This window comes from Chelonoidis abingdonii, chromosome 1, assembly GCF_003597395.2.
Source record: "Chelonoidis abingdonii isolate Lonesome George chromosome 1, CheloAbing_2.0, whole genome shotgun sequence".
Lineage (NCBI taxonomy): Eukaryota > Metazoa > Chordata > Testudines > Testudinidae > Chelonoidis > Chelonoidis abingdonii.
Genome location: NC_133769.1, coordinates 139,120,040 through 139,143,987, shown reverse-complemented (window position 1 = coordinate 139,143,987; position 23,948 = coordinate 139,120,040). Strand labels below are relative to the sequence as shown.

General features: G+C 42.8%; 1 protein-coding gene and 1 non-coding gene across 2 annotated transcripts in view; both read right to left on the bottom strand.

Moving 5' to 3' along the window:
- Window positions 1-1,877, bottom strand: part of LOC116824936 (uncharacterized) — a 46,358-nt gene extending 44,481 nt beyond the window's left edge. Inside the window, exon 1 of the mRNA XM_032780576.2 lies at window positions 1,723-1,877. Coding sequence (XP_032636467.2) covers window positions 1,723-1,860 — 138 coding nt within the window. The 5' untranslated portion in view covers window positions 1,861-1,877. The remainder of the gene's footprint in view (window positions 1-1,722) is intronic.
- Window positions 1,878-23,139: 21,262 nt separating this feature from the next.
- On the bottom strand, window positions 23,140-23,200 carry LOC116824940 (U7 small nuclear RNA). The gene has a single exon (XR_004373747.1). It is a non-coding gene; the product is annotated as a U7 small nuclear RNA (small nuclear RNA).
- Between the last annotated feature and the right edge of the window lie 748 nt (window positions 23,201-23,948).

The following is a 23,948-nucleotide window of genomic DNA, read 5'->3' as shown; positions in this document are numbered from 1 at the left end:
GAACTACTAACATGAACTACAGGGGACAATCCCACATTAGCAGAGTGACAGACTGGATCTGAGCTAGCAGAGTTTGTCCATCCATAGGGATGAGGAATGTTTTTCTCCTGAAATGCAGTTTCAACTTAATGGTCTAGGTCATGTGTCTCTCTTCCCCGAGACCTTACTCAGTTCCGATACACTGAATGGAGTATGGATCACACATATACTTTTCCCTTGAACCAGTAAAGCTTATATACACCCTCCAGAAATGGGATCGGAGATCCTCCCCTCATCCACTCCATCTCCAACAGATTATCCAACTAAGAAGTCACCAGCTCCGGCTCTTCTGATGCTCTCCAGCTCCAAAACATGGCTAAGGACCACATCACAGAAACCTCTTCTCTGACCCAATCCAGCTCTGCAATATCCTAAGGAACTGGCATACAGCCACCTCCTCCCCTGACTGTATACACGTCCATTATAACCCCTGGAACAGTCACAAATGCCTCCTCCTCACAACCAGTCCATCTCAACAAATCTCTTCTTCCCACTCCCAATCCAGTATTCTCTATGGGGCCTACAGAGGCCTCCTTCCCAGATCTGATCCAGCTCCCATACAACCTCTGGGTTTGTGACAGGAGCACAACATGAAGTGTGAGTGTTATGAGAAGGAGATGACAGTGCAGTGAGAAATACGGGTGTTAAGGCTTTTAGGTAGGTTGTTGTGACCCCCCTAGTCTTTGCTCGTCACATCAAGGTTGCTGGGGGAAGCACTGGAGGCAGGGATTTCCAAACTTTTGGGAGAGCAAGAGGAGAAGCGTAGTATTCAGGTACCCTGAAACTCACTCTCCTGACTTCCAGCAAACTCCTTCATGCCATAAAAGTCATAAGACTCAGCAAATAAACTGAGGAAGAAAACAAAGTGTCCAGAGTTCAGACAGTCCAGAGCTCTCAGTCACTGTCCTCAGTGGCCGCCTCTGGCTGAGAGTTAGCAGGCACCAGACTCGGAGGGCAGAGTGGGGGCTCTATTAAACTCTTCGCTGCAAACTGAAACCAGAACTAGACCTAGACCTCAGGCCCTAGTTATTGTCAGGAGGATGGAGCAGGGAGGGGATGGAAAGAAAGGAGATTTACTCCTTGGGCATTAAACCCAGGGTTTCTGCTTCCTGTACTTAGGGGCACTCTAACCACTGCAGGTTGAACAGAACCCCTGGTTACTTTGCCCACAGGGCTCCACCCACTTGGATTTGAACCAGGCCCCTTTGTTACTGTCCCTAAGGATGCAGATCTGCCTATGACTGAACCCAGAACTCCCAGGGTGCCCTCTCCTGAGGGGTCTGTTTCCAGTGAAGACTGAATCCAGATTCTGCGGATATTGTCCCCAGGGAGATATCCACTTTAAGAATTAAACTCAGCCCCCTGATGACTATGCTTGAGGGAGGGAAATACACCTAAGAACCAGGCCTCTGTTTATTATCCCACGGGAGGGAATACTCCCTGGAGATTTCACTCTGTATCCTAAAATGGTGGGCCGATCTCCTCTCTCTCTCCTGGCTGCTTTGGTGAAGTTGCCTGTCAGATACCATTACATTCTTGATTAAATCTTCTAACACGACTCAGCTGGAATTCCTATACAAGGTCTCATATCTCTCCCGCCCCGATTCCCCCAGGAATGTAGCAATAAAACAAAGTTTTCCCTCCCAGAGTACTGCTAAGAGAGACAGAATCCAGTTCTCTTACCTGCTGAGTGTCACATCCTTGATTTTTGGGCCAGTGCTTTGCTTTGAGCTCAGTTCCGGTAGCTGCTCCTGCTGTCGCTCCTGCAATTGGAATCAGGTTTAAGTTTTTCTGTCTTCCCTGAGGCTGAAGGTATTTCATTTGTGTCTAACTTTTCAGGTGAGTAGGGCACACCTACTTTAGCTGGGAGAGACAGGAAGCAAGGAGAGCTACAGGCTGATTGGTCTTCTCTCCAGTACAGAGTCTAGTAAGGAAATACAGAACTCACAATCACAGACCAAGTTAAGAGAGTAAAGAGAGAGAGAGAGAGAGAGAGAGAGAAAGCTGAGCACAAAGAAAAGTGAAAGAATAATACAGGGAGACAAGAGAGGATGAAAGGAGGGAAGGAAGGAAGGTTACAACCTTAGATTATTTACCCATTAAAAAGTCACCACACTTTTAAAAAGTAAAAAGTCTGAGTCTGGGATTTTTCTCAGGGCAAAACTAGTGATTGGGCCAGTATCATCTAGAAACGTAAAGTTGAACCACAACTGGTTTGCTTTTTTATTTCGCCTTAAAAACCTAAGCGGATCCAGTATTGCCAGCCTCAACCATTCAACAATCAGGCCCTAAGAAATAATGGCTTAAAAATCACGAGGGTTTTTCATTTTTAAATAAGTGGGGATGGAAGGGGGGTTAATTTGTGCTTTCTGGCTTCTGAGCCTTAAGGGCCCACTTGAGTCATATCTTCAAGCATTTCTCTACAAGCATGAGGGCTAGAGACTTTATTTTTAAACAAAAGCAGACATTCTCTTGCCATGTCTCAAGTCCCAACAGCTGGACCTCAAGAGAAAACACCAAATCTTGTGTGAGTTGGCAACAGATGACAGAAATAAAAGGAACAAGCAGCAAGGCTCCACTTCTGCAGCAGGAGACTGTGGGGAACCTAAGGACTACCACTGGGATTTTCAACAAGGTCTAAGGGCAGTAGGCACCCTAACCCCATAGAAATTCAGTGGGGTTTGGAAATCCAACTGCCTTCAGATCATTTGAAACTCCGAGCCCACAACAAGCACACATATACAGATGCACGCATAACATGAGTCAGTCAAATATCCTGAGGAATCATCTCATGAACCCTTCCCCATATCTTTGTGCATAGGGGTGGGATGAGAGTGGACAGCAATCAGCTACATGTGGAGGAAATGCAGAGGCTATCCCTCTGCGCTAGGCTGGTTGCAGCTAGAGCTGGGTGAAATATTTTGGCCAAAACCTTTTTCAGTGAAATATGCAGATTCAGCCCCACTGAAACTTTAAATGACTTAGTGTTGATTTTCTCAAATTGTTTCAGTAAAAACAAAACCTAAACAAATGGCAAAAATACAATCAAAACGGTTTTACTTCTTCAGGCTGAAATGTTTTTATTTTTCAATTCAAAATGCCCTTTTGTTTCAAAGTTTCCATTTTTTACAGGTAAACTATGCTCAAAAATCAGATGCATGTTCTGTTTCACAGAAATGAAATTTTTTCAACTTTCTGATTCACCGAAAATTTCTGCCCAACTCAATTTTTTTCCAGAATTGCCAGTGAACCAAAAAAAAAATAAAAAAAAAAATCTGTTATCCACCACGTTCCAGCTGTAGCTCTCGAGAGATTCTGTAGGAAGTTCCTTCACTTGAGACAGAAAAGGAGTGGAGTGTGAGAATACAATGAAAAAAAAGGGGGGAAGGGTGCATGGAAACCCGGACAATAGAGGAGATAATGAGATGGCACAGGGTGAGGAGGTAGCAGGGGAAAATGAGATAATATGGATCCCAACTGCCCTTTGTTCCAGATCTTGGATAATGTCCCTCTCACAATTGATATCCTGGGATCAGAAGAGAAAAAAAGAGCGGCTACTGGTACATATCATTACATCCATCCTGCTGGTGTTTCTTTCAGTGAGATCACCCTGATTCTATCCCAGTAAAAGATGGCAGCCTTCAGTATGCGCTTAACTGGTGACAATGAGGATTTGATTTCAAAAGAAGTTTGCCTGAGCAAGGGTCTCAGGAGCTGGCACTTTGTGATTATATTTCCATCTGGAAGATAGGCAGCCACAAGTAAGATATAAAGCATAGTAAAAGGGAAAGTTAGCATTTTGGCCCATCATTTTAGTGGAATCAGCTTATGTTTTTAAAATAAAGTCCAGAGGCTTATTTCCCATGCCACAGACGTGCCACTTAGAGCCACATTTTCAGGAGGGTTCAGCAGAGTCCTAATCCAAAGCTTATTGAAGCCAATCCAAGTCTTGCCACTGATTTCCACAGGCTTTGGACCAGGCCCAAATTGTGTGTGTGTCAGTTTTTGGGCTCCCAAACTTGAAGTATTGTGTGTCTGATTTTCACAAGGTATTGAGTGCCCACAGCTGCCATTGATTTACTGCTGTGAAAGGAGGCAGTGTTGTCTAGTGGATATAGCACTGGACTGGGACTCTGGATGCTATTCCTGGTTTGGCCCCTGGGTGACTTTGGACAAATCACTTCCCTTTGCCTCAGTTTCTCCAGCTGTAAAATGGGGATAACGATACTGACTTCCTTTGTATAGTACTTTGAGAACTGATGAAAAGTGCTATATAAGTGCTATTGTCAAATTACTAATATCCAAAATGCAAAATCATGACACAATTGTCATGGAAAATATCACTGATGTGGAAGAATTAAGTGCCACTTCCATCAATGCTCGTGTGTGTGTGTGTATAAAACTGAGGATTTAGTTGCACCATATAGAAGTGACACTGAACTTTACCAGACTGTAGATTTTATAATAATTTTACATCAGGGAATGTCAGGAGTCACCTGACAATATAATAAAAGAAAAGAAAAAAAAAAGCAGCAGTACAAGGAGGTGAAGCAAAAATGAAACTATAAACAAAGAGCAATTACAGATTCTTGGGACTCAAATCACTTTTTGTGTAGAGACTGAGCTTTTAAACACCATTTTTAATTTTGCCCATTATGCATAAAGATATACTATCTATTAGAAGCCACTAGGCTAAATAAATCTCTAGTGAAATTGACCTAGTTTCTTTTATGATGTTTCTAAGTTTGAGCAACTACTTTTGTGACACTTGAAATATCTGGGCTTTTCTGTCTCATTCCCAAACAATTAGGTTTTTTTCATACAATAAATATTTATTCAACACGTATTGCTACACCAAGTACAATTTGCTTTTGTGTTTGCAATCAGTCCAGTACAACGAGCACTCAGTGTGACAAACAGTGTTTGGAGTGATGAGAAAAGTCAAATGAGTGCAAATGCTATCTGAGCTGCCCTTCTGCTCAGAGTGAATGTTAGCACTTGTTCAACGTTTCCTGAAGAAACATCATCCACCCTAATAAGAAAGATACACACACGTTATTGTTGGATCAGCAACTGGCAGGAGTGACATAAGCACATGTTTAGAAAATAAAAAGTACTTTAATCTTTAATATTAGTTTTTCATGACCCTAAAACGATCATCCCCAAAGTGTGGGGGGGTTTGTTTTGGAAATATGATCACCTTATCTCTAGTGAAACTACATTTCAACTCTCTGATTAGATGATGGAGGTTGAAGTAAACTATCTGACCTGCAACTCAATGATGTATTAAAAAAACAAAGTTTGTATTTTACACTACGCTTTAAACAACACAGAGATAAAGAGCCCAAATATGATCAAACCAACACCAGTTTTACACTGATGAAATTCCATTGTCTTTAACAGATTCACTCTGGACGTGACCAACATAAGGATGATCAGGATAAGGCTAGAAGAATTTCAGGTATAGAAGAATAATTATTTGTTGCTCTTTGCTTGTGTGTGTAGCGAAAGGGAACTAAAAGTTCTTTTCTCAGGATAACTCTTAATGTAATTCTCTCTTCCACTGCACAGATGCTTGTTTGGAGCTGCTTAAATGAATACCGGACTTTATCTGGTAAAGGGCCTTTATTACATTTTAGACCTTTGCTCACTCAGACTGCAAGAAGAGCATGTAGGTAGGTGTGGAATTAGGCCAGTCCTTCTGGGGAAGCTGAGGAAGCAATTCTACTTGTTAGATATAAGTTGTTGTCTGTCTCAGTGAATTCCTTTTCTGATTGGCTCCTTCCCGATTCTTTGTCAACTCTCTCTTGCTGAGTCTGGAAAGCTATGAGGGCTGCATGCACCGACTCATTTGCAAGCGATGACACATATAATGAGGTTGCAATGACCTCGGCATGTTGGCTTAGCGTGGCAGGTCCAGGTGAAGCCTTAGAATTCCTCCCTGGCCTCAGAGTGCTGGAGACCCCAGACACTGAACGTGTTTGTTTATGAGGCACTTGTACTTTTCATGTTGTTAGCGAGTTCATCAGCAAATTAGAGATCATGACAAGTGTTAAACAGCCTTTGGAAAAGGATAACAGTAAAGCAGGGTTCAAAGTCTACATTTAGCTCTGATTAATATTGGGGGAGATTTTCAAAGGCACAATTGGGGGCTAGATCCACAAAGGAAAGAGGCTCAGCATGGCAGTGCCTAACTTTTAGGTGTTCTGCCACCTAGTGGAATTCACAGTCCCAAGTTAGGTGCCCAGGCTCCCTGTGTACTGCATAGGGAAAGTTAGGCAGGGCTGGATTAACCTTTTGTGGTCCTGGTGCCAAACATATTTGTGGGCCCCCATGGAGACAATGGAGCATGGCACAGGGAGGTCAGTCCCCAGACCGAGGAGCCAGCCAGGGACATGGCGGGGGGGCCCCGCTCCGCCCAGCCCAGTGTGAGGGCACTATTTACAAACTGGCAGTTGCCAGATGCACAGTGGCCCTGTGATGCCAGAATGCCCCTTCCCCTCGGGGGGCAGGCCCAACACTCCTCTGACTCACTATAACCAGAGCCCCCGAGGACCCCTATGCCCAGTGCCCTCCCCAGACCTTCCCCAGAAATGCACAGTGCCCTGCACAACACCACCCCTGCCCAGCACTCCCCTGCCCACAGCCCCACCACAACTTCCCAGCGCCTCTCACAGGCTCCCCACTCCCTATTGCCCCAACACACACATCTTCCCCACCCCCTCACAGCCCCCCCCCAACTCCCGAGAGACCCACTCCCCCATGCCATCCTCCTGCTCACTCACCAGCTCTGCTGGGAGGTGACTGTGTCTGCTGGACCTAGGCGACATGCAGCCAGGGCTGGTCCCGGAGCTGAGAATTGCTCTGTCCCTTCAGAGTGCGCGAATCAGCCAGCCAAGGCCTGCCCCGGCGTACTCCTCAAGAAGCACTGCCTGGAGGACCCAGCCAGCCTCCACTGTCCCTCCCCCTCCAGGCTGAGGCTGCCAGGCTTCTTCACCAGTCCAAGTGCTCAGCTCCAGGGAGACAGTCAGCCCCACAGGCTGAGTTTTACGTAACAGATGAGAGGAAGAAAATATTCGGGACAATTGCATCCTGATCAACATCGGTTGGACGCAGGACAACACCTAAATATCAGGACATCTTGTCACCCTACTGAGCTAGAGGTGCACTGACTTTCTGAGCATGGCCCCAACTCCATGAGCCACTGGCACCATTGTAAACCTGGCACTAACATACTAGATCATGAGACAGAGAGGATGAATCTATAACCCTGTGGTTGGGCACTGATATGAGACCTGGGTTAGAAACCCTGCTTCACATCAGGGAGCGGAAGGATTTGAATCCTCATATTGAGCAGATGTTTTCAGAGAACTATCCACCATGACGCCAAATCTCTTTCTTGAGTGTAACAAGTAATTTAAATCTCATCATTTAGTATGTATGTGGGATTATGATTTCCAATATGCATTAGTTTGCATTTATCAACATTGAATTTCATCTGCTATTTTGTTGGCCAGTCACCCAGTTTTTGTGAGATCCCTTTACAACTTTCAGCATTGCTTTGGACTGACAAAACTACCCAGGCTAGTTATCATCTGCAAATTTGTCACAACACTGTTTACCCCTTTTTCCAGATCATTTGAATATGTTGAACCGTCCCCGTACAACGTGGGGGACTAGCCATGTGCCATTCTCCATTGTGAAACTGATCATTTTGTCCTACTCTTTGTTCCTGTCTTTTAACCACTTGTGATTAAGGCTGTTGTCTGTCATGGAGGCACAGAAGTCACAGATTCCATGACTTTTCGCTCGGTTTGCTGTTAGGGGCTGTCCCAGGCTCCCTGCAGCTACCAGCATGTCCCTGCAGCCCCTAGGGAGGGCGATCAGGGGTTCGAGCTGTCCACGCCCGCATGCCGGCCACCCCCACAGCTCCCATTGGCAGGAAGCCTGCCAGCCCCAACAACCCTCCCACTCCAGCACCAGTGGGTGTCTCAGGCTGGTCTCCACAGCCTGCCCTTCCCCCAGCACCAGTGGGGGCCCCAGGCCAGGCACCACCTCCTGGCCCCCTCTCCCAGCACCAGCAGCCCCCACCCTGGGCCACCCGTCCCTCAGCACCCACAGCCCCCACCCAAGTTTTAGTTAGAGATATATAGTAAAAATCACGGACAAGTCACGGGCCATGAATTTTTGTTTACTGCCCATGACCTGGCCATGACTTTTACTAAAAATACCTGTGACTAAAACGTAGCCTTAGTTATGATCCATGAAAGGACCTTCCCTTATTCCATGACTACTTAATTTCCTTAAGGGCCTTTCATGTGTGACCTTGTCAAGTTTTTCTGAAAATCCAAGTACACTATGTCAACTGGATCATCCTTATCTACATATTTCTTGTCATCCTTAGAGAATGCTAATAGATTTGTAAAGGAGAGTCATGCCTCACCAAAGCCATATTGACTCTTCCCCAATATTTAACAAAGGTGTTCAGATTGACAAGGTAAAGTCTAGTGATGAGTGCACTCTGCATATCTGGCAGACAGACAGTCTGATCAGGGTAGATTCTGTCAAGGGATTGGCCCTCTTCTTGCAAAATATTTAGCACAGCTGCAGGAAGGAAGCAGGCATTTGCCTGCAGTTGTGCCTGTGGCCACTAGAGCTACTGCTGGGGTGCAACAGCTCTCCCTGGTGGATCAAAGCCAGGCGTGGGCACTGCAGCTGGGAGGCAGTAGTAGTGGTGATAGGAGGAAGACTGCAGCAACAACAGGACCAGCACCACTGGGGGGTGGAGTGCGGAGGGGAAGGCTTCCCCAGCACAAATCACAGTTACTGAACAGTCCCTTCACACCAGCAACCCCTAACTGGAAGAGACCCCTATCCTCTCAGTAGTCCCAGCACCTTCTCCTCCAGGAGTCCTAGTACCCATCTACCCTCCCATCCAGCAGACTCTCTACCCTAGAATCCTTTTCACCACTGCATGCACTTGCTTCCTCACCTGCAGCCCCAGCACTGTTGACTCTCCCAGAAGTTCCCTGGAGCTTTAGCCCTGCCTACCTTGAGTGCCAACAATACCAACAGTCCCAGGCACTGACCTACCTACACCCCACATCAGCTTCCCACTCAGCATCATCCCCTCCCACTAAACACTCACCCACTTGTCCCAGCCAGAGCTTTGTGCAGCTCCATGGCCCACTGCACCACTGCTTTGAATAAGGTATTCTGCCTATCAGCTTGAGTTTCTGGCTGTGTGTGTATATATATATAAAAAATTGGCAAATATGCAAATTAGCTCATTTCATAATTTGCAAAAAGTGTCACCTATAGAAGAAAACTGCCAAAACTGGGCAGATCTGATTGTTATTTACTGTTGGTTTATGGTGGTGCCAAGACACACCAGATAGTTCCAAACATCTCAGAAAGAACAGCCTGTGCTTTAAACAGCTCTCTAGCTACAGAGGGATCCAAAGTCTGAGGAAAAAGACCCAGCTCAACATTACAAACACACAGACACCCAGAGTACTCACAGTCCTAGACTTTACCTGTATTCTAGGACACTAACTATCTCTACCAGGGGAATTATCTTAATCTGAATGGATCTTGAAAGTTCCGAACCTTAAAGTAACTCAGAGCTTAAATATAAGACACCAAAATGATAATACTCAAAATTAAAAACAAAAACGCTTGTAATTATGTCAGTGCTCCCGCCCCCCCCCCCCCCCCGGCTTCCTTATAACAAAAAGAAAACCTATTGAATAAACACTTAAAAAAATAGACTAATAAAAGTTATGCTGCTTAGAGTGATTACTTACCTCCCTCCCCACCCCCGAACAACCATTACTAAGCTCAGAGTGACATGTAAATGCCTGTTCTCACTAAGCTCAAAGTAACATGTCTCACAGTTATCTACAGCAGTGGTTCTCAAACTAGAGGCTGCCACTTGTTCAGGGAAAGCCCCTGGCGGGCCGGGCCAGTTTGTTTATCTGCCACATCCACAGGTTTAGCTGATCACAGCTCCCGCTGGCCGTGGTTCACCGCTCCAGGCCAATGGGGGCTGCAGGAATCAGTGCGGGCCGAGGGATGTGCTGGCCATCTTTCCTGCAGCCCCCACTGTCCTGGAGCAGTGAACTGTGGCCAGTGGGAGCTGAGATCGGCCGAACCTGCAGACGCAGCAGGTAAACAAACTGGCCTGGCCCGGCCCGCCAGGGACTTCCCCTGAACAAGCGGTGGCCCTAGTTTGAGAACCACTAATCTACAGGATTTTCAAATCTAGGGCCTCAAAATACAGTTGAAGCAGCAAGTACTTAATTGTTCTTACAAGGAATTATCCCTAAAATAATGTCAAAAGGCATACTTAATACTAACACCTGGTTTGCAAACTAGCTCTTCCTCCCATTGGAGGACACTCGCTAGGCCCTGCCCCTCTCAGGCAGATGGCCTGGATAGAGGTCTCTGAGACATGGACCTGAGCCCCCAAGATAACATTCAGATGTCAACAATGAAGAGTGGCAGGGGGAAGGTTTGCCTCTGGGGTCTTTGTACTGGCCCACATTTACATGCACAAAAAAAAAGTAACTTAATTTTAGGTCTCTCCTAGACTGCTGGTTCAGCTATTGGTGTAGCTGTAGTAGTGCAAGCTTTAACGTTGTCAGGCAAAGCTGCTATTTGCACCAGTGGAGCTTACCCCAGAGTTTCAAGAAGCAGCAGTGTCCTGATGTGCAAATACTGGCGATGCTTGTTTACACCAATGGCTGCAAGTGTGCAAATCCCCAGATTGCCAATGGCACAGGTGTTCTCAACCCATTGGTGAGTTCACAGCAGGTCCTTTGTCGTATTACTGGAACCCAACTCAAAGAAGAGAAACTGGAAACCCCCATCAATAAATGCTGTTATTCCTAATTCTAGCTCCCAGTGAATTAATGTACTGACTCCTCCACCACCACACTCACATGGCTGGATTAAGACAACCAAGGGCCCCATTATGGCCTTACCCTGCCCCTCCACTTGTAATAGCACTGCACTGGAGCCCTGCAGAGACAGGAGCAGCGGCATCAGACCACTTTCTCCCGTAAAGAATGGCAGCAGCCTCCCCTCTCCGCATCTTTAAGGAGCAGCGGGAATAGACCTTGCAGAGAGGCAGGAGTAGCAGCAGCAGAGGCTCCCTTGGTAGACAAAAGAAATCCATAGCAGTGGCTGCATGCGTGGAAGGACTTGGCCTGCTGCGCTCTTCTCCTCCTGCCACAAACCTTGGCAGGGCTGGCGTTGGCCTGGCTCTGACGGCAAAGAACTCAACATGCCACTGAGACAGTTGGGGAAATTCACCCTTCACAGAGCTGCTTTTTCAGGCTGCCGGCACACTCAGGCAAACATTCCTGCATTGGTTACACTGAGGTCATGTCTTCAAGCTTTTCTTCACTACCATAAGAGATGGAAATGTATTTTAACAAAGCAAACCCAAAGGGTGAAATACTGATGTAGTCACATAATATGAGCAACTGTTGTCCTAGGCATTGGCCAATAGTGCCTAGGCCTCAATCCATCCCTGCCCTCCCTTCCTCGTATACAAACCACCTGCCAACAAATCAATCTACCACCCCATAGAGACACACAGAAATGCCCCAGCTAATCATTTTTGAAACACACAAACCCTCATTTTTTATTTTGAAAGAGTAATAAATGAGGACAATAAATGAGGTTCTGCTTGATAACAATCCAAAGCAGAGCAGATCGATGCTTGTTCATTTTCATCCTCTGAGTCAGATGTAACCAGGAGAAGTATGATTTTCTTTTTTGGTGGTTCGGGTTCTGTAGTTTCCGTATTAGAGTACTGCTTTTTTAAGACTTCTGAAAGCGTGCTCCACACTTCATCCCTCTCAGATTTTGGAAGTCACTTCAGATTCTTAAACCCTGGGCCAAGTGCTGTAGCTCTCTTCAGAAATCTCACATTGGTACAGTGATGGGTTGGGTCACAGAAAACCCCTTGAGAATGGCCAACTGATGTGCTGAGACTACTTCTAACCCATTTTTCCTGCCAGCTTGGGGGTTCAGTGCCGTGGCTGGTTTAGGCCAGAAACACTAGCCTGTTACAAACCCAGACCCAGGTCTGAACCACGTCCCCCAACAGCTGCAGGCTTAACTGAAAACAGATTAAGAAGTGTTCCTGTCTCCAACACCCAAATGCCCAGTTCCCAATGGGGTCCAAACCCCAAATATCCGTTTTACCCCGTATAAAGCGTATACAAGGTAAACTCATAACTTGTTCGCCGTCTATAACACTGATAGAAAGAAATGCACAGCTGTTTGCCCCCCACCCTAGCTATTAATACATAGTCTGGGTTAATTAATAAATTAAAAGGGATTTTTTTAAATACAAAAAGTAGGATTTAAGTGGTTCCAAGTAATAACAGACAGAACAAACTAAATTACCAAACAAAATAAAATAAAACACGCAAGTCTAAACCTAATACAGTAAGAAAGCTGAATACAGATAAAAATCTCACCCTCAGATGTTTCAATAAGCGTATATCACAGACTGGATGCCCTCCTAGTCTGGGTATAATCCTTTCCCCTGGTACAGCCCTTGTTCCAGCTCAGGTGGTAGCTAGGGGATTTCTCATGATTGCAGCCCCCTTTGCTCTGTTCCACTCCCTTATATAGCTTTTGCACAAGACGGGAATCCTTTGTTCCTCCCTGGGTTCCCACCCCTCCTGCTAAATGGAAAAGTGCCAGGTTAAAGATGGAGTCCAGTTCAGGTGACATGATCACATGTCATTGTAAGACTTCAAGCCTTCATTCTTTCCAGCCTGACTCACCGGAAGGCTTGCAAGCAAACAGAGCCACCCACAGTCAATTGTCCTGGTTGATGGGAGCCATCAAGGTTCCAAACCATCATTAATGGCCCACACTTTGCATAACAATAGGACCTCAGAGTTATATTTCATATTTCTAGTTTTAGATACAAGAGTGATACATTTATACAAATAGGATGACTACACTCAGTAGATTATAAGCTTTGTAATGATACCTTACAAGAGACCTTTTGCATGAAGCATATTCCAGTTATATTATATTCACACTCATTAGCATATTTTTATAAAATCATATAGAGTGCAACATCACAGGTACCTTCTTTGCGTTTTGTCACCTATGCAGTAAAAGTGTTCTTAAAACGAAGAACATGTGCTGAGTCATCATCTGAGACTACTATAACGTGAAATATATGGCAGAATGCAGGTAAAACAGAGCCGGAGACATACAATTCTCCCCCAAGGAGTTTAGTGACAAATTTAATTAATGCATGTCCTCTGGAATGGTGGCTGAAGCATGAAGGGGCCTACAAATGTTTAGCAAATCTGACATGCAAATACTTTGCCATGCTGATTACAAAAGTCCCATGCAAATGCCTGATCTCATTTTCTGATGACATTGTAAATAAGAAGTGGGCAGCATTATCTCCCATAAATGTAAACAAACTTGTTTGTCTTAGCAATTGGCTGAACAAGAAGTAGGTCTGAGTGGACTTGTAGGCGCTAAAGTTCTGCATTGTTTTGTTTTTGAGTGAAGTTATGTAACAAAAAAAAATCAATATTTGTAAGTTGCACTTTCATGACAAAGAGAATGCACAACAGTACTTCTATGAGGTGAATTGAAAAATACTGTTTATCATTTTTACAGTGCAAATATTTGTAATAAAAATAATAATAATATAAAGTGAGCAGTGTACACTTCTGTGTTGTAATAGAAATCAATATATTTGGATGTTTTTCTACATTTTCAAAATATTTAATAAATTGCAATTGGTATTCTATTGTTCAACAGTGCAATTAAAACTTTGAATGATGGTGATTAATGTTTTTAATAGCGATTAATTTTTTTTGAGTTAATCATGTGAGTTAACTGCAATTAATCAACAGCACTAGTTCACAGAAAAAAAGATACTGCAACTGGGTATGTTTTTTGAGGCTCTGGAAAAGGTCATGATCATGTACCAAGAGAATTAGGTTAGTGGATTTTCTGGCAAAGAGGTGTGCTGGAAAGATATGTCCATCTTTCCAGGATATGTATGATAGAGTTAATATTGTAGTCAAAATTAAATGGGGCTACAGTAAAGAATTTCCAGGACACACTGGCCCTCATCAGAAATCAGTATTGAGCCTTTTTTGTCATGGATGTGATAAATGAGAATATACAAGGGAACTGTTTGCATATATATAGACTCAGCTATGTCTATGTTATTAACAGATGATTGAGAGTCCCTGCCAACCAATTCTGAATAGAGGCAACATAGTTTTAAGCAGGCTGGGTTTATAGTGGATGTTGGTAAGACAAACCTAAGATAACTGAGGGTGGAGGACTCACCATAAAGGATATCACAGTTGGAGAGATCAGAAAAGTGAAAATGTAAATGCCTAAGATCAATGGTTGCTAATGACGGTGCCATCCTGAATGATGCCAGGCATCATACTAAAGCTGCTGGGTACAAATGGTGGGAGTTGACCGTGCTTCTCTATGAAAAAAAGATGTCAATATTATTAAAAGGCATAGTATATAAAACTGTAATTCAACCTATCTTAATCAATGGAAAAGAGACTTGGCCAGCTGCAAGAAAGGAAATCAGTATGTTGTCCACCATGGTAATGACGATGTTGAAATGATCAGATGGTTGGATACACCACAATAGGAAACAAAACAAGGTTATAAGGAGTTTAATGTGGGATTACTCCACTTGACAACACGTGGAGTAAGACTAGGCTACATCAGCACAGGCATATCCAGCTGAAATTGTTAAAAAAATAATAAATTAAAATAGCTGAGCCATTATATTAAATTTTATTTTCAAATAATAAAAGTAAAACATATGTACACAGCAGAAGACAGAGAAATCAATTAATTTCTTTCCAATTTGCCTAATAAAAGTTTCTGTCAAAAACAAAAAACACTACTGAACAAACAACAACAAAAAAGAGCTACAGTTACACAAATGATTCTCTGGCTAAGTCTACACTGGGCGGCGGGGGGGTCCACCTCAGATACGCATAGCTGAAGTCGGCATATCTCAGTTTGATTTACCTCGCCGTGAGGATGGCAGCAAGTCAACCACTGCCGCTCCCCCGTCAACTCCGCTTCCACCTTTCGCGGAGCCGACAGGGGAGTGGCAGTTCTGGAGTCGACAGCAGAGCGATCGGGAATCGATTTTATCACATCTACACTAGACACGATAAATCGATCCCCAATAGATTGATCACTACTCACCGATCCGGCGGGTAGTGTAGGCATACCCTCAGAGTAAATGCCCAAATCTAGAAGATATATACTATATATATATATATATGACTCATCTCTCTCACACACACACACTCACTAACAATATTTTCAACCCTAGGCATAACGGTAGAGAGGAAATAGCAATGATGGGAGTCACACTGAAAAAGGATTTCCACAATAATGGCAAAAATGCATCCTTACTAATTTTATTGGGTATGCAAATTAGCACCTGCTCCCATTGGAAGATATGGAATAAGCCACATGCCCTTTTAGGCAAAGCAGCTGGATGGTGGCCATGGAAAATAATCAGAATCAGAGACAAACTTTCCCAAACTATATGTGCTAGTAGGGAATGGTGTGCAGCTGAATCTTCGAACCTGTGATCATCTTCAGGCAGATTTTTTTTTTTTTTAAATGTGCATGGATATTTTTAGACTTGGCCTAGACTGGTGATTCACTGTATTACAGCCATTACTCAGTCTCTAGCTGCAGAGGCTGTCTGTGACCCCACCCCACAGAAAGGCAGGAGCAGCATAATAAGGACCCTTAGTATTTACCAAAAATCCATCCCAGTGACTGCTTGTGTGGAAGCACTCGGCTGGCTTCACTTTTCTCATCCTGCCTCACACAGAGTCCTTGACTAGGTTGCTGTGGGCAATGCCCTGAGAGCAAATAAATTTATATGCCATTAAGACTACTGGGGAAATTAACCCCTCACAGAGTTATTGTTTCAGGCAGTCTGCAGAATCAGCATTCCATTAGTTACACCAGAGTCATGTCTCCCAGGATTTCTTTACAACTACAAGTACTAGAAACTTACCTTACAAAAGAATGAATGGTAAGAACCTTTCTTCCCACATACTTCCCCAACAGAGACTAATTTAAAAAAACAGCCATAATACAAAAAAAAAACAAATACACCTCAGCCTAACAACTATTTTCTTTCAAACTAACCAAATAAGAATCAAACACCAAGGCAAAAAAACCTGTTAAACAAATACTTTTAGATGTGTCAAAAGAAAAAAAAAAAAAGCTATACTTAACACAAATTACACTGTCCAGTGTGACTGCCCAAACCTGCATGATATCTACTAAGGTCAGGGTGACTGGACTGCAGCTCTTCTTCTCCCTCTCTCTCTTCTCCCGACAGTAATTCAAACTGATAGATAACAGTGGAAATTAAATAATGATATGATTCATTCCTAACGAGTATTTCCCAAAAAATAATGTCAAAAGGCGTATTTAATGGTCACCTGTGGTATGCAAATTAGCACTTGCTCCCATTGGAGGACACTGAATAAACCACAGCTCCTCCCAAGCACAGGTGCTTGGTGGGAGGCTTTAGAGACATGGCACTGAACCTCCAAAATCAGAGACAAATTTTATCAAAGTATGAGGAATGGAAGGGAACCATTTGCAACTGGGGTCTTTATACATGTATTCATTCATGAGTAGATAGACAAAGGAGCTTTTAACTGGACAAAAGACTTCAGGCCTGGCCTAGTCTGGTGATTCTCTGGATTACAGCCACTGCTGTAGTTGTAGAAGTGCAACTGCTAGTGTTAACAGGCACAGCTGCTATTTACACTTCAAGATTTCAAAAAGGCATAAACTTCCCCAGTGCAAATAGTGTCTTTTCCTGTCTCAGCTCCACTGAAGGCTGAGCATCCATGGTGGCAACTGAGCAAATCCACAGCTTTAGAGATTTAATGTACTCCTCCCCAGACACAGACTTGGCCAGATAAAGGCAATCCTGGGCCCTGTAATGGCCCAGCCCCATTTCTTGACCTTCACACTCTGGCTGTACTCTCACAAAGAACAGAACTGAAAGGAAACCACCTCCCTTTTCCGCACCAGAAAGGAAGCAGTGGGATGGGGCAAATTTCTGTCCCAAGGAGCAGCAACAGACCCCATCGCACCCCACTTCACCCTTTCAGGAGCAACAGGAATAGTTGCAAGGGTCCTCTCAGACTCCATCCTGCAGAGAGACAGGAGCAGTATCACAGGGACCCCCGGTACTTAACCACAAATCCATTCCAGTGGCCACCTGTGTGGAAGGACTTACCCTGCTCTGCTTTTCTCCAGGTGGGCTGGTGTTGACATGGGGCAAAGAAATTCACACACCATTGAGACAATTGAGGAAATTCACCCCACACAGAGCTATTGTTCCAGGCAGTCTGCAGACTCATCAACATCAGTTACACCAGGGTCACGTTTTCAAGGGTTTCTTGGATCCAGGAGGTCTGGAAACATACTTGAAAAGAAAAGAAAAAGGTGAGCTAGCAATGGATTTTCTGGCCACATAGAGCCTATCTGTAAGCTTATGCCCAAATAAATTTGTTAGTCTCTAAAGTGTCGGAAGAATTCCTTGTTGTTTTATCATTACATCAGTTACACCAGGATCATGTCTCCAAAGCTGTCTTCAAAATCACAAGTGCTAAAATCTTATTTTACAAAAAACTGAAAGGTGAGATTCCAAGGATCTCTCTCCCCACATACAGCCCACCTGTTCACCTTTTTAGAGCTTGATACTGCTCCTGTTCCTCTAGGTTCTTCCCTACTACACATCTTAAGCTTCTTTTTTGCTCTGCTCCCTCCTCACAGTCCAAAGCCTAATCTAAAAACCTGAGACTTGCATTAACCATCACTAACTAATAAATCAGATCATGCTGATTTTTTGAATCAGAGACTAACTTAAAACAGTTACCATAGAACAACAATTCTTTTCTTTCAAACTAACCAAATAAGGGTCTTCTATAAAAGCAGAATATCCTGTTGAACAAATATAACTTAAAAGATAATGTGTGTACTTCATGGCCCAGGACATACAGACACGGTTTTCATCTTGGGGCCAAAAGACCAAAAACATCAAGACACTTGATCACAGTGTATGATAAGCCAAGAGACTACTTACACTTGATCTTAGCTCCAAGGAGCCAAGAAACTATAAGGTTGAGCACCAATGGTGGCAACTGAGCAATGGTCCACACACTCTAGAAACTTTCTTCAAAAAGAAAATAAAAATGTGAGATAGCAATGGCTTTTCTGGCCACATACAGCCCACCTGCCACAACAAATTAATTTGCTCCACACAAAACTCAGCATTATTGGGGTGCTTCCAGACACCTCTTCAGAGGTTGATGCTGCTTCGATTTCTTTGGCTTTTGCCCTAGCACAGAACTTACATTGTACTTTTCTTCTTAACCTTACCACCTCACTCCCCTAGAGGTAAAACTCCGAGCCTTTAGTCAGACTCAACTTTGGTAACCAACAAACAGCAGATCACTGAGCAGATTACATTCCTTTCATAATTCACCAATACAAATTAAACCAAACATCTAAACAGCAGAAACAGAAAAAACAACAACCATCTTTCAAACCAGCCAAATGAAGATATCTGATACTAAGTCCCCAGCACAAATCCAACAAAAAAATCCCTTTAAAAACATTAAAGAAGCTGTAATTAAACAAACAATGCTGCCCAGAGTAATTGCACCAAAACTAGAAAAGGAGACTTCTTTTTTTTTCTTACCAACAGTATTTTCAACCCCAGAGATAACAGTAGCAATGACCAGATTTATACTTAAAATACTTTACTCAGATATAATGGCAAACTTTCATCTTTATTGGTCCTATTTGATATGCAAATTAGCACCTACTCCCATTGGAGAACATGGAATAAGCCATGCCCCCTTTTATGCAAAGCAGCTGGATGGTAGCTTTGGCGAATAATCAGAATCAGACATTCGCTGCTTTACAACCATTGTTGTAACAGTGCAAGCACTAGTGTTGATAGGCACTATTAATCACAGTTTTAACTTGTCTTTTAAACAAGAAGAAAATACCGTTTACTTAAATATTTTTGCATATTTTTGACATTTTCAAATATATTGATTTCAATTATAACACAGAATACAAAGTGTACAATGCTCACTTTATATTATTATTTTTGATTACATCAGTATGTCCTCTGGAATGGTGGCCAAAGCATGAAGGGACATAGAAATGTTTAGCACATGTGGCACATAAATACCTTGCAATGCCATCTACAGAAGTACCATGTGAGTGCCTGTTCTCACTTCATATTGGTCCCTTCTGACCTATGAGTCTATGAGTCTATGAGGTGATATTGTAAATAAGAAATGGGCAGCATTATCTCGTGTAAATGTAAACAGACTTGTTTGTCTTAGCGATTTGGCTGAACAAGAAGTAGGACTGAGTGGACATGTAGGCTCAAAAGTTTTACATTGTTTTGGTTTTGAGTGCAGTTATGTAACAAAAAATAATTGACATTTGTAAACTGCACTTTCATAATAAAGAGATTATCTTTTTAGCAGTACAAATATTTGTAATAAAAATAATATAAAGTGAGCACTGTACACTTTGTATTTTGTGTTGTAATTAAAATCAATATATTTGAAAATAAGAAAAACATCCAGAAATGTTTATAATACGTTTCAATTGGTATTCTATTGTTGTGTAACAGTGAAAAAAAACCTTCTGCTTAATCGGGATTAATTTTTTTAAATTGAGTTAATATTTAAGTTAATGCTTGAGTTAACTGCGCTTAATTTACAGCCTTAATTGGGAGAGCTCACGCTGAGGTTTATAAAAGCAAATACCCAGCCTAAAGAAGGCCTTCTAATGGCTGGTGATGATGCTAGTGACCTCAGTCCCGTGAGAAATGCCATGAACACATTATAGGGACCCAAACTAAAGAGAAGGAGCTGGAATCTCAATCAAAATCACAAATGCTAAAATTTTATTTTACAAAAAAACTGAAAGGTGAGATTCCAAGGACCTCCCTCCCCTCCTGTCCAACACACCTTTCCAGAGGTTGAAATTATTCTTTTTCCTCTAGGTTGTTCCTTATTGTATTTCCCCACTGTTTTTACTCTGCTCCTTCCCCACAGCCGAAAGCCTGAACTAAAAGCTCTTCAAGACTTGGATTAACCACTACTAATTTACAGACCAGATTACACCACACCCCTCTTTCACATCAGAGAAGACCAAATAAAAAAAATACATATATAGCACTAAAAAACAAAGACACCACCCCCAAAATAGAATTCTTTTCTTTCAAACTAACCAAATAAGGATGGGTTGGTTGGGCAGAAAACCCTGTTAAACAAATACTAAAAGAGCTATAGTAACACAAATTATGCTGCCCAATGTGACTACCCAGACCTGCATGATACCTACTACGATCAGGGTGACTCAACACCAGCTTTCCCTCTCTTTCCCCCACAACAGTAATTCAAACCAAAGGATAACACTGGACATTAAATAATGATGTGATTCATTCTTAACAAATATTTCCCCAAAAATAATATCAAAAGGCATATTTAATATTCCCCTGTGGTATGCAAAGTAGCACTTGCTTCCATTGGGAGGACACAGAATAAGCCACAGTTCCTCCCAAACAAATGTGCTTGGTAGGGGGATTTAGAGACATGGCCCTGAACCTCCAAAATCAAAAACAAACTTAAACAAAGAATGAGGAACAGAAGGGTACTGTTTACAATGAGGGTCTTCATACTTGCATTCATTCACAAATAGATAGACAAAGAAGCTTTTATTATTGATTATCATGATTTATCACAGTTTTAAATGCTCTATTAAACAATAACAGAATACCATTTATTTAAATATTTTGTATGTTTTCTACATTTTCAAATATTTTCATTTCAATTACAACACAGAATACAAAGTGTACAGTGCTCACTTTATATTATTATTTTTGATTCCATCAGTATATCTTCTCAATAGTGGCCAAAGCATGAAGGGGCACATGAATGTTTAGTGTATCTAGAAAGCAAATACCTACATGCATCTGATGAAGTGGGTATTCACTCACGAAAGCTCATGCTCCAAAATGTCTGTTAGTCTATAAGATGCCACAGGACTCTTTGCTGCTTTTACAGATCCAGACTAACACGGCTACCCCTCTGATACCAAATACCTTTCGACATCAGCTACAGAAGTGCCATGTGAGTGCCTGTTCTCACTTTCAGAAGACACTGTAAATAAGAAGTGGGCAGCGTTATCTTCTGTAAATGTAAACAACCTTGTTTGTCTTAATGACTGGCTGAATAAGAAGTAGGACTGAGTGGACTTGTAGGATCTAAAGTTTTACATTGTTTTGTTTTTGAGTGAAGTTTTGTAACAAAAAAAATCTACATTTGTACATAGCACTTTCACAATAAAGAGATTATCTTTTTTAGAGCGCAAATATTTGTAATAAAAATAAGACTATAAGGTGAGCACTGTGCACTTTGTATTCTGTGTCGTAATTTAAATCAATATATTTGAAACTGTAGGAAAACATCCAAATTTTTTATAATATGTTTCAATTGGTATTCTATTGTTGTGTACAAGTGAAAATAAAACTGTGCTTAATCACAATTAATTTTTTTTAAAGTGAGTGAATTTGTTTTAAATTAATTACTTGAGTTAACTGCGCTTAATTGGGAGAGCTCAGCCTGAGGTTTCAAAAAGGCTTAATCTTGCAAATACCCAGCCTAGACAAGGCCTTCTAATGGCTGGTGATGGTGCTGGTGACCTCAGTCCAGTGAGAGGAACTGCCATGAACACATTATAGGGACCCAAACTAGAGAGGAGGAGCTGGAATCCCCCAGTCCATCACCAAGTGCTTTCATTCCTGACTCTGTCTCAGAGTGAATTAATCTGCCGCTGCTCTCCGTACAACCACCCACACCCATGACCGGATTAAGGCAATCTGGGGCCCCACTTTGGCCCTTCCCCATTCCCTGGCTCTTACACTCTGGCCCCACTTAGAATAATACTGGAAGGAGGTCCTCTCCTCCACCCAGAGAGATGGTGACATGGAACCACTTTCTCACCAAAGAATGGCAGCAGACACACTTATACACCTGCAGTCCTTTCAGTAGCAGCACCCTAAAGGCTCAAACAGCAGAAGGCAAATAATCAGAACTCGAAATCCAATATTTTTACATAATCATGATTTTAAAGCCTATCTCATGATTTTTGGTCTGCCAGACTCATGAATTTGAAAATTTGGGGTTGGCAATACTGAGCTGGAGTAGCAGCAAGGGTCGTTTCTGACCCCACCTCACAAAAGGCAGAACCGCATCACAGTACTTCCCAAAAATCCATCTCAGTGACTGCTGATGTGGAAGCACTTGGCCTGCTCCTCTTTCCTCCTGCCTCACACAGAGTCCTTGGCCCAGCTCATGTTGGCAATGCCTTGAGAGCAAAGAAATTCACATGCCATTGAGACAGTTGAGGAATTTAACCCCTCACATACCTATTGTTTCAGGCAGTCTACAGAGTATCATTACATCAGTTACACCAAGGTCATGTCTCCAAAGCTGTCTTCAAAATCACAAATGCTAAAATCTTACTTTACAAAAAAACTGAAAGGTGAGATTCCAAGGACCTCTCTCCCCAGCTGTCTAGAGATTAAGACTACTGCTTTTCCTCCAGGTTGATCCCTATTGTATTTCCTCATCTTCTTTTTTACTTTCCTCCTTCTCCCACAACCAAAAGCCTGAATTAAAACACCTCTAAGACTTGGATTAACCACCCCTAACTCATAGATCACATCACACCCTTGTGTCCTTCCAAGTTGGAGACCATCTTAAAAAACACCCCATACAGCACTAAAAAAACAAAGCATCTGATGAAGTGGGTATTCACCCACAAAAGCTCATACTCTAAAACATCTGTTAGTCTATAAGGTGCCACAGAACTTTTTGCTGCTTTTACAGATCCAGACTAACACAGCTACTCCACTGATACTTAAAAAAAACACAAAGACTCTCTCAAAACAACAATTCTTTTCTTTCAAACTAACCAAATACAGGTTTTCTATAACAGCAGAAAACCCTGTTAAACAAATACTAAAAGAGCTATAGTAACACAAATTACACTCCCCGGTGTGACTGCCCAAACTTGGATGACATCTACTAAGTTCAGGGTGACTTGACTCCATCATTCTCTCTCTCTCTTCCTCCAACAGTAATTCAAACTGATAGATAACATTGGAAATTAAATAACAACGTGATTCATTCTTAACAAGTATTTCCCCAAAAATAATGTCAAAAGGCATATTTAATTGTCCCCTGTGGTATGCAAATTAGCACTTGCTCCCATATGAGGACCTTGAATAAGACATAGATCCTCCCAAATGCAAGTGATTGGTGGGGGACCTTGGACACATAACCATGAACCTCCAAAATCAGAGGCAAACTTTACCAAAGTATGAGGAATGGAAGGGAACCATTTACAACTGGGGATTTTCATTCATGAATAGATAGACAAAGGAGCTTTTAACTAGACAAAAGATTTCAGGCCTGGCCTAGGCTGGTGATTCTCTGGATTGCAGCCACTGCTGTAGCTGTAGCAATGCAAATGCTAGTGTTAACAGGCACAGCTGCTATTTCAGCAGTTTTCAAACTTTGGGTCAAGATTCCAAAGTGAGTCATGACCCCGTTTTAATGGGGTCACCAGGGCAGGCATTAGACTTGCTGGGGTATGGGGCCAAAGCCCGAGCCCCACCGCCAGGGGCCAAACCCCAAAGGCTGCAGCCCTGGGTGGCAGAGCTCAGGCTTTGGTTTCAGCCCTGGGCAGTGTGGCTGAACCACATGGGCTTTGGCTTTGGCTCTGCC